General features: G+C 36.9%; 2 protein-coding genes across 2 annotated transcripts; both read left to right on the top strand.

The window, feature by feature from the left end:
• Positions 1–1,316: 1,316 nt before the first annotated feature.
• LOC109206545 (BAG family molecular chaperone regulator 8, chloroplastic) lies at positions 1,317–3,480 on the top strand. The gene is made up of 2 exons (XM_019369374.1): positions 1,317–2,049; positions 2,284–3,480. The coding sequence occupies exons 1-2, from the start codon at positions 1,450–1,452 to the stop codon at positions 2,971–2,973; spliced, it is 1,290 nt and encodes a 429-aa protein (XP_019224919.1). The 5' UTR covers positions 1,317–1,449; the 3' UTR covers positions 2,974–3,480.
• Positions 3,481–3,851: 371 nt separating this feature from the next.
• Positions 3,852–6,617, top strand: LOC109206544 (pentatricopeptide repeat-containing protein At5g39350). The gene has a single exon (XM_019369373.1). The coding sequence runs from the start codon at positions 4,047–4,049 to the stop codon at positions 6,084–6,086; it is 2,040 nt and encodes a 679-aa protein (XP_019224918.1). The 5' UTR covers positions 3,852–4,046; the 3' UTR covers positions 6,087–6,617.
• Positions 6,618–11,988: the final 5,371 nt, after the last annotated feature.

The raw sequence follows: 11,988 nt of genomic DNA, 5'->3' as shown, positions 1-11,988 counted from the left end.
TTGGGAACAATTGGATTAATTAGGACAAGTCCTGAGCCTATTAAAAGTAAGGATCACAAATGTCCAATATGTTTCAAGGTTTTTCCATCAGGCCAATCTTTGGGAGGGCACAAGAGGGCTCATTATACTGGATTCAATGAAAGCAAAACTAAAGAGACTATGGTGAAAAAATTGGAGGATCTTTCTGATAATCATAGAAGTTTTGATTTGAATAATCCTGTAAATGTTGTGGATGGAGGGGAAAAAGATGTTGTTGAGCTCAACCTTTGGTGGGTTGGTGGAAGTAGTTGAGATAATTCATTCTGATTTTCTGCTGAAGAGGTTTTAGAACTAGACAATTCATGATTCTTTTGCATGTTTGAGTTTCATCATTGTAAAGATAGTTCTTGAGTCTTGGATTAGTTCAACAGTTGTGTATAATACAGGAAAGATTTGAGTTTCCAGTTAGGTGAATAAACCATAATGAGAATGAGGAGTACAAATTAGTACTAACATTACTGTTTATTTTCTGTTCATTTTGCATTCTTGCATTTGTAGTGCATACTTTCACAGGCCACAGTAAACCTATGAATGTCTTTATTACTTTTAACTCTTGGGTTTACTTCTTGTGTTTTGGCTACTGTGCAGTCTAGAGTTGGATTTAATTTGTTGAATTGGAAAGAAACATGTTTCCATGATGTTTCCTGGATTAAAATATAAGATTAATGAAAAAGTAGCATCTGGTCTTTGTAAAAAAAAGCAGCTCCCGCTATGCGCGGGGTCCGTAGTAGGGCCGGACTACAAGAGTCTATTGTACGCAATCTTACCCCATATTTTTGCAAGAGGCTGTTTCTACGGCTCAAACCCGTGACCTACTGGTTACATGGCAGTAGCATCTGGTCTTTGTAAAAAAAGAGCAGCTCGTTACACTAAGCTCCCGCTATGCGCGGGGTCCGGGGTAGGGCCTGTCTACAAGAGTCTATTGTACGCAATCTTACCCTGCATTTTTGCAAGAGACTGTTTCTACGACTCGAACCCTTGACCTACTGGTTACGTAACAACAAATTTACAAAGTTTCCTTAACCGTACGGTCTTTGTAACTGATTGTTTAATGACCTAAGCTATATACAAGTTACATCAATTTGCCAATTGGAATCTCCAAACTTTGGTGCCAGTTTCAGTCAACAACAGTCATAATATAGGAAATGCAGTACTGTGCCAGCTTGGTGTGCTCACTGTCGCTTCGCACGTGCTTGAGAAAAGAATATTTTTTCTATTTTTTTATGGGAATAAAGTTTCTAGGCTTTAGCCAGAGTCACATAGCACTTAAATTAAATAGAACAGTACAGTAAAATTTTTATTAGACGATCATATCAACGTCTCTCTAACTTAACCAAATGTCTATTTACCCAAAAAAAAGTTGAGCCAAACACTGTCTTTCACTTTTTCCCAAAGATTCCTTTCCGGAAAATGGCTTCTCACCATCACTACCACCACCACCCCACGGTGGCCGCCACCAACCCCTCCCCTATCTCCGCCGTCTGTTACTGCTATTCTTGTTACCCCACCCCATCCCCGTACCACTCCCCCTACCCTCACCCTCCTCCACCACCAAATCTACACTCCACTACCCCTTATACCCACTACCCACCACCACCACCCTACAACCCTCCTAACCAATGCCAATGTGTTCAACCCCCTCACCAAAATCATCACTATTTTGAAGAAGTTAATCAACAAGTCAACAAAGTACAAGACCAACAAACACAACGCACTATTACGTCACTTCTCCGTCGGATCGCCGCCTTAGAATCTTCTCTCCGCCGCAGCTCTTCTCGTTCTCCTCGTTCTCGTCAGTCCCTACGCGATGCTGCAGCGCGTACTATTCAAACGCACTTCAGAGCGTTCCTTGCTCGTAGATCGAGAACCCTCCGGCAGCTAAAACAGCTGGCTTCCATCAAAACAACTTTCAATAATCTCAAATCATCAGTTTCTCGTAAACCTCATTTTGATACTCAAGCTGTTTCTCACAGAGCTATGGATTTACTTGTTAAACTTGATTCTATTCAGGTAATTAATTATGCTGTAACTGCAATTTTGCACATTTGCTTTGTACACTTATCATAACCCTATGTGAATAGCTTGCGGTGGAATCAGAACCCTCTGGACGAAAAATTATACCGTGTATATAGGTCAAATCTTAATTTTTAATACATATATGTTAAATGTTAAATACCTTGTGGAAATTCCTGGATTCGTGACTGAATAGCTCAAAAGTGTTGAAAAAGGGGTTCTTTTTTGCAGGGGGATGATCAATTAATTAGAGATGGTAAAAGGTCGATAAACAACGAACTGACTAGATTTATGAAGGTAATTAATGGGGTTTCCGTATTTTCAAGTAGAGTAGTGAAGAATGTGAGGAGTGGCAACAAATCTAGGGTTCTTAACAGTGACCGCGAAGTGGAACTTGGCACAAATCTTAACAAAGCCATTGATAAGTTTGTTGCGACGGTTAATGAATCTGAAGAGGAAGAGGAGGAAGAGGAGGAGCACCTAAAAAATCCTAGAGTTTCTGAAGCTAGAAAATCTGAGGTTTTACGACGAAATAGGGATGAAGGTGGGCTTAAACCAAAACAAAAGAAATCTGTGAGCTTTGCAGAGAATGTTAATGGGCAAGAATCATTTGATGCTGATGAGATAGAGCTCATGAAAAACCTTAGCAGAAGAGTTGAAAAAATTGGAAATTTATCCAAGGATGACGCTGAAGTTGATGAGGAAGAAGATGGAGGCCAGTATAGTGGAAGTAGTGATAATGAATACATTTCAAGAAAAAATGATGGTCATAATGAAAGGAATGTTAGAGATGAGGATGAGAATGAGAATGAAACTGAGAGTTTCTTGTTCTCAGCACCATTGCCTGTGAAGATGGAAGCTAGAGCTGCAGCTGATTATATCAACAACAGGAAAAAGGGTGTCAAAATAGTTGACAATTGAATAGTAGGTTCTCAACAAGATTTCAAGATTTCAAGATTTGAGCTTTGCTCTCCCTGCTGGATTTTGTTGAGCATTGACAATTAGGTGAAAGTTTGAGCTTCTGCAATTCTTGGGAATTATTTGTAACTGTTAGTGATGATAGTGATCTTGATGACTACTGTTAGGTTTGATTATGGAAAGTTCATGTGTTTTGGAATTTTGAATTTTGGCTGTTTTCTTCTCTGCCATTGTGGTAGGAATGGGAGATCTTTTGGATGTAATAGCGTTGCTCTATATGTCTTAATGATGATTGTGGAAGAGTTAGAAGTCACATTTTGTTCAAAGATAAACCAACAGGTGGCTATTTTCTGTGGAGTTGTTTTAACCTTTAAAAAAAGGGTTCTTTCTTCCTGATAGTTTCTAAATTCAATGGTCAATTTGGACAAGTGTACTTTGCTTTCAGTAGTGGTTGACAATGTCATTGTAACTTATGAAAAATTAGACCTCTTATAGTAAAAGCTTCCCTAATTTCATTCCGAACTTATTAAGATTTTTTTTTTCTTTTCCAAACTGGTTATCCTGAAAGCTAAAGTACATTTTATATCTGTCTTTTGTTGTTAAAAGAATGTTGAGGATGCATAAAATTACGTGAATAAAAGAATGTCTCTTGTCGGAGGATCAAATTACGTGAATTTTGCCTAAAGTTATCGATGTAAAACTTTTTTTGGTGAGTTGAATTCCAAAAATACTCTCTATAATAAATTTGGTATGCAACTTTTAAAGATTTTAATTTTATTTTTCAAAGACGGAATTAATTTGTGTCATTTATGTTAAAACTTGGTTAAATTAACTTTGGATGAACAAAAAATCGTTTTGGTACGAAGTGAGTAGTATTAGGAGTAAATATTAGATTTGTTGCATATAACCATCTAGTTTAACCAGCTAGCTGACCTACGGCTACCATAAACCGAAAACAAGAAAAAAGGTCATAAAAACAGAGGAATAAATTTTGTGAAAAGAGAAAGTGCTATAACTGAGAAGGTATAGAAAATGGTCAATTACTTGTAGCGCAGAAAAGACATCTGTTCTAATTCATGAATGGCCTATCAAAGAAATTGACGCACCTTAAACGAGTCGTTAAAACAACTGCCACAGCAGAGAAATGCAAGTCTCTCCTGGAAAACTGCGCCAAAACCAAATCTTTAAGAAGCACCAAGGGAGTCCATGCCCATACCATTACCCTCGGCCTCCTTCCGTCCCTCAGTTCGAACCATTTGCTTTCTCTCCTGACAGCTGCATATGCACTCTGTGGTCACACTTCATACGCTCGTACACTGTTCGATGAATTGCCTCGACGAACCTTGCTCTCATACAGGTCCATGATAAGAATGTACACCGAAAAGGGGTTGCCTAACGTTGCGCTCAAAATTTTCGGGGAAATGCTGCGATCGGATAAACACAAGCCTGACAGACATACTTTTCCATATGTGATTAGGGCGTGCAGTGACTTGTTGTTACTTCAGCAGGGTATTGTTATTCATGGGTTGACTGTTGTAAGTGGGTTTATTTGGGACACCTTTGTGGGAAATTCACTTTTGACCATGTATATGAGTTGTGGAGATAAGAAGGGCGCTAGGAGGGTCTTTGATGCGATGCAGGCTCGAACCATTGTGACCTGGAACACTATGATCAGTGGGTATTGCCGAAATGATAGTCCCAAGGAGGCCCTAATGATTTTCAAGAGAATGGCAGATGCTGGTGTCGACGCTGATTGTGCCACTGTGCTTTCCCTATTGCCTGCGTGTGGGCGTCTGAAGGATTTTGAGATGGGTAGAGAGGTTCACTCACTGGTCGAAGAATTAAGTTTTTGGGACAGTTTGTCAGTTAGGAATGCTGTCGTTGATATGTACGTTAAGTGTGGTAGGATGGATGAGGCAAGGTTGGTTTTTGAGAAGATGGTTAATAGAGACGTGGTGACTTGGACTACAATGATTCACGGGTTCATTTCAGCTGGTGACATAAAAAATGCACTATGGTTTTCTCAAAGGATGCAGCTTGAAGGTGTAAAGCCGAATGCAGTAACTCTGTCATCCCTTCTTGCTGCATGCGCCAGTTTGCCTCATTTGAGGCTTGGTAAATGCCTGCATGCTTGGGCTATAAGGCAGGACCTTCAGTCTGATGTTAATGTAGAAACTGGCCTTATTGACATGTATGCTAAATGCAACAGTTTTAGACTTGGCTATCAGGTGTTTGCAAAGACTAGCAAGAAGAGGACTGTCCCATGGAATGCAATTTTGTCCGGGTGCCTTCATAATGAGCTTGCAAGAGAAGCGATAGAGCTTTTCAAGCTAATGTTATCAGAAGCTGTCAAACCAAATGATGCAACCCTGAAAAGTGTACTTCCTGCATTTGCAATTGAAGCTGATCTCAGGCAAGCATTGAGCATACACAGCTATCTTGTAAGATCCGGATTTGTTACAAGAACTGAGGTAGCTACTGGTTTAGTTGATATATACTCAAAATGTGGAAACTTAGATAATAGTCACAAGATCTTCAATGGGATACCCAAGAAAGAAAGGGACATAATTTTGTGGAGTACGTTAATAGCTGGTTATGGGATGCATGGGCATGGCGAGATGTCTCTGTCACTGTTTAATCAGATGGTGCAATCTGGGATCAAGCCTAACGAAGTCACTTTCACCTCGGTTTTGCATGCTTGTGGTCATGCTGGTTTGGTGGATGAAGGACTTTGTTTATTTAATTTTATGCTTAGAAATCACTCTGATAGTCTTAGAGTAGATCACTATACCTGTATGGTTGATCTTCTTGGTCGAGCCGGCCGACTTGAGGAAGCATATGAACTTATAAAAACTATGATTTTCGAACCAAGTCATGCCATCTGGGGTGCACTGCTGGGTGCCTGTATGATACATGAAAATGTGGAACTGGGAGAATTGGCTGCAAGGTGGCTATTTAAGCTGGAGCCAGAGAACACAGGGAATTATGTACTGTTGGGAAAGATCTATTCTGCAGTTGGAAGATGGAAAGATGCAGAGAATGTGAGAGTTTTGATGGATGAAATCGGACTAGTAAAGAGTCCAGCTCAAAGTGTCATTGGGGCGGCTACTAGGTGATGTCTTTTACTTTCCTTGTCCTTGTAGCTGAAAGCCTTTTTCTGATGCAAATAGATCCAAACGAGAGCTGAAGCTGATGGAAACTTCTGAGGAATATACATTAAAGGATGAGAGCTAGCCCTCTTAGTCGCACTGCTGCTTATGACCTCCCCGATTTTTCTATTTTAATTATAAATCTGCAGTGCTCCTCATATCAGCTCGATGTTTAATTGTTAGGTTGATTGGTTTTATACATTCAGTCAATCTCTGTTCATGGTGAGTTTGAAGCTGGTTGAAATCACCATTTAACTTTAAGAATTCACATAGCTCGAGTCACTAATCACTATGGCAAGAAAAGGTTGAATACTATTGAGTGAGATTGTGATACCTGTTGGAGCAGAATCGGAAGTCCAAGATTTTGTATATTCATTTATTTTTAATGTATGATCCTTGCTTTTGTTTTCTATAAGCAAAAAGTGTGCTACATGTAAGACAGGCCATGCTTAGGCTTTTTTCTGATTTTTTGGTGCTGATTCAACCGTGCTTAGGTGACCTCTAAGAAGTATTCTTGGCCGTCACCATGCTACTTTAGAGCCCGAAAATAGAGCAGCAACATCTCTGCATCAGCATGAATAGATAAAGTAATCAACTCTTTTCATAACTTTGTGTCACTAGCATCCTTGTGGAAGAGCCATGTGCCTTTCATTATTTAACACAATAATGGGATTATTCTGTTTGCTGTTCCCACATGTTACTATGCCGTAGTGGGAGGAGTTCAAAGACACTTCCATGTTAGGAATGAATGGTTTAGGGAGAGGCGGAGGCAACGTAGCCGCACCGTGTTCATCTGAACCAGTACTAAACATAAATTTATAAAAATTAACTAAAATTGCAACAAAATAATATATATGAACTCATAATTTTAAAAATACGACGGGTTTAGTGCTAAGAATCTTAAAGATTAAATCAATAAAATTTTAAATCCTAGACCCGCTTATAAGGTTAGGTGTTTTTAAACAAATGTTCTTGTTAAGGTTAAAGAAAGCTTGTTTATTGCTTATTGCTTCTGGTTTTCTTTTTCCTTATTCACAACAAGGGCGAAGATATGTGTGGCCAAGGTTGGTCAACTGAATAATCCTTCGCTGAAAAATTATATTGTATATAGAATAAAATACTATACTTGTTATTGATAAAAAAAAAAAAATAGACTTTGAATACCCTTGCATAGGCCACTAGCAAAAGGTGTTCAGATTTTGAACACCCTTATTGAATTTTCTGACTTCGCTACTGATTCACAAGGTATCCATGATCACGAGCAGTGCTACCTAATAAAGTAGACGATAACCAACTCTATGCAAGCTTAGATGTTGCATTTAGATCACAAAAACTAAACCTATGACTCAAAAATTTGCTAGTCAGAATAGGTGTTGACTCGCTATTTGTTCTTGTTTTGTGGATTGTTCTACTTTTAAGTTTTCCCCTTTTAGGACCATGTTTATAGCATGTGGATAAGTGGGACTTGTTGGTCCTCTACTTATGTTAATGTTGCACTTGTCTTGTAGCTTTTCGTCAAGTAGTTGTGATCCTAAGTTATGCAAGAAGGGCTAAGCAGCAGATGAAACAAAACAGTTTAACCAATCAGTGTTTTGCCCTTGCTATACACTGCAATTACATAAGTAAATATTACACGAAAATAATAATATAATCTTTAACCATGATTGTTATAACATTTGTAAATTACAGACGAACCTATATTCTATTGTGTTCACTCGCGGCGGAGCTAAAGTGCAGAGAACGGGTTTGGTCGAACCTAATAGTTTTAATTCGAACCTTGTATTTGTCTTAAATTTTTTACTGAATATGTGTAAATTATTAATTTAAAACCCAACAACTTAATTATATAAAATATTTTTACATTAGTCATAAGTTAGAAAATGATAAAAGATCCTCAAGATGCCGCTTAGCGCTGCATTATTGACATAAAGATTGCCGACACAAAAATTCAATGGCAAGAGTCCTATTAATGCATCGTGCCTTACACGATTAGTATAGAATGGACAAATGACATATAAACATATTTAAATATAAATTTCATTAGAATAATTTTTTTTAAAAATAATCTAGACATATTCGTGATAAACGTAATGCTTTATTTCATATGATCGACTATTATATGATCGTTTTTGTTTAAATACTTCAATTTCGTTGTTATTTTATATTTACAAGCCAAGACTTATTAATCCTCATATAGCTTTTCAGATCTTGAGATATTGTATTAACGACTATTCTTAAACAATAAACGAAACTGACCTTTGTTTAAGTTTTTTATTGAGTTCTCGTCTATAATGAAAAACTTTAGAAGTTATTTGCTTATTCTGTTTAATTATAGAGAATTTGATTTAGGCTTGAAAGAGTACATGCATTTAAGTTAGATCAAAGAAAGGGAATAAATAACATGTACTATACTACTATGGAGACGTTAAAATAATTCAATAGATCAAAAATTGAATTGTCCGTTTATCAATTCTTGCTAGACATTGATCTTATGAAAAGTTTATCCGTAATTCTAGTAGATTGCAGTTATATATTTACTATGGGCGGAGCCAATCCTTCGATTCGGCCGAACCCATTAACTTTGATTCAACTCTTACATTTGTCTTAAGAAATTCATCGAATATGTACAAATTATTAATTTAGAATACAATAACTTAAACGAATAAAATTTCAAACCCATAAATCTCAACCCAGAATCCGCCTCTAAATTATTTACATGCCAATAATTTTTTAAAAGAAAATTCACGAAAACAAAAAGAGCGAACAATTAAAAAAAACTAAAAAAAAAGTGTTTTAGTTTCGATTTTTAAGAAGATTAAATTAAACCGAATTATGAACACCCCACCAATAAAAAAAGTAAAAATGAGTATAGGCATTCAAGAAAAGAAAAGAAAAAAATAATTATCACATACTCTTGTACGTAGAATATAGTATGCTTGACCAATCATTTTCTTAGCATAGTGCCTGGTGCCTGGTATTATTCAGATCCACATGAAAAAAGTGAAAAAGTGAGCATGTGTGGCCATCTCTTATTAATCATCTTAAATACAACTCCTAGTAAGCAACACTACTAATAAAAAGGTTAATAGGCCCCATCTGAGCAAAGCTTACTGATTGTGTTACTATTATCGTAGAGACTAGAGACTATAGTAGTTACTAGGAGTACTTACTAGTTAAGTTGTTGGCTTGTTGCATATTTGTTAAATTAGAAGAGACTATTCTGATTTAACAATTTTTTTAAAACGTATATTTATAGTAATAACGGAAAAGGGCCAAATATATCTTTGTAATTGATCTCGCCCAACTATGCCTTATAAAAAGGACAATGCGGTCGTTGCAAATATAATCCGGTTTACAAGTCCGGAGTCGAATCCCACAGAGAACTAAGGTTTAGCTACAGCTGTTCACTATCACCAAGAAGACAAGCTTGAACAATTCCTAACTTATAGATATTAAGATTCTTCTGTTTAACTAATTAACTAACAAATTAAAATAGTAAATTAACAACTAACAATACTGAGGGTTAGAGAAAAGATTAAGGAGGTCTAAAGTTATGATTTCCCCAATTGTCGGAATCCTTTCCGCTATGTCTTCTATAATTTCGCCTAAGTATTCTCTACCGATCATGAGCACTCTTATTGCCGTAAATCTCTCCCGAGTAATTACGATAATTTACTGGACGCACTCTCCCGAGCTACGCTAGCTGGCTTTTAATACAGCTCACTTCAGATCGCACCCAAGGCTTCGTTATCCCTAATCCCACCTTTAAACCCTCGGTTATTGATCCCTCATATACTCTGGGAGTGGTGTTGTTCAACAACTACCTAAATATGCACTCTCTCCCGAGTTATGCATACTAAATAGGCACAGCTAATTGAGAGCTCTTCAATCAACCAGAATATAAACGTAGTTGAACAAATAGAGAAAAGCTATGGCTCAATTATATAAAAACATAACAAGAATTTATCCTACAAAAGGTTCTATCAAAACTCTAGATAACAAATTAGCTATTCATAATAGCATGTAAAACTACAATACTAAAAGTCATAACTAACAATGAAAAAAATAGGAAGAGGAAGGAAAAAACTCGTAGAAGAATTCTCCTCCTTGCTCCCAATGTGTTCTTGCCTCCAAGGGTGTTGTCTAACCCTAAAGTAGTGTCTCTCCGCCTCCTTAGGTCTAATTTGTGTCCAAAATATGTCATTCTCTTGTTCTTGGCCGGCCTCCTTTGTTTAATATAGGGTTTAGGACTTAAAATCTCATGTTTTGCACTTTAGTCCCTGAAATTTTCGCTTCCTGCCGCGGTTTTGCCACTGTCGCGGTGGAACCGCGGCCAAACATGCCCTCTGATTCTTCAGTTGTCCGCGAGTACACTCTGCCGCGGTTCTGTCGCGGTCGCGGCAAAACCGCGGTTTTTCACCCTTTTCCGTTTGGAATTTGGAAAAACGTAAAACATGAAAGTTGTAGCCCTTTGAGTTAGCTTTCCAACCATATATTGTGGAGCCCAAATGGAGTTCTGAGCAAAAAGTTATGTCTATTTTACTAGACAGTGCGCAATATGCCTCCTCAAGTCTTCGTTCGTACTTAATTATCAAATTTGACCTTCGAACACGATCCCGGCTTAATTCCTTGAGATCTTACTCAGACTTCAAAGCTTCAAATCACTTAAGTTCATTCCATAACATATATATAGCTCGGAATCACACCTACAAGGCATAAAATACACAATTAGTGCAAAACACTAGCGATTAAAGCGCAAACTCAATTAAAGTGCAGTAAATTCGAGTGTAATAAGCGACTAAAATATGCAATTATAGCCTATCATCAGTAATATTAGAAAAAGTTTAAATGTATCTCTCGTTATACTTTAAGTCAAATATACCCCTATCGTTATACTATTGGTTCAAATATATCCCTATAGTCTAAAGTGGACATCTAATCGTACGTGACACTGACATTTGATGAGTTGGATGTCACATGGCTTGTTACCTCAGCGACCCTAACCCATTTTATCCTTCTCTTCTATTTTTTTTCCACCACTGAAATTCCTTTCCTTTCCATCACTATTGCCACCATTACCACTATCATGAAAAATATTGTATTTCTAATTTTAGTCGTTTATATATGAATTAGAAGCGCTGAGGTGGCATGTCATGTGGCATCCACTTCATCAAATATCAATGTCATGTAGGATTGAATGTCCACCTTAGACAAACCTAATAGAATATGAGTATATTTGAACCAATAGTATTACGATACGAATATATTTGAATCCAAAATATAACAAAGGGTATATTTAAACCTTTTTTCTCCTAGTACAGGTATATTAGGCCCTTTGCCGTAGTAATAAATACCTACTGTCACAAAACTTTAAAACTGCATTTGGATATTTAGTGGGCGTTCGGACATGAATAAAATTTTGAGTTGTTTTTAAAAAATTTTTTGAGTGATCTGAGTGAAAATTTTGAGAAATAGCTTTTTAGAATTTTTCAAATTTTCGAAAATTTCAAAATTCATATTCAAGTGAAAATTGGAAATTTTAGGCCAAACACTGATTTTGAAAAAAAGTAAAAAAAATCTTATGTCCAAATGGGCTCTTAAACTCCATCTATGGAATTTTCATATTATAAAAAAAATTAAAGTGATCATAATATACTCCATCCCATAATTTTAGGACAAGCTCATAATTTAGCTTCCATTTAAGCACCATCAGCAACCCAATGCTACTCTCTCTCTCTCTCTGTACAGCTCAGCATATTCTCTGTCTTTGATTTTCACTCAGCATTTTCTCTCTCTAGCCCACACGGTTTTGACTCAAAATATACACGTTATTTCCATTTTTTATTCTCTCACTTTTTTGTTACTCACT

The sequence above is a fragment of the Nicotiana attenuata genome, unplaced genomic scaffold (genome assembly GCF_001879085.1).
Source record: "Nicotiana attenuata strain UT unplaced genomic scaffold, NIATTr2, whole genome shotgun sequence".
Taxonomy (NCBI): Eukaryota; Viridiplantae; Streptophyta; class Magnoliopsida; order Solanales; family Solanaceae; genus Nicotiana; species Nicotiana attenuata.
The sequence above is the reverse complement of the archived record's forward strand: the minus strand, read 5'-3'. Positions and strand labels throughout refer to the sequence as shown.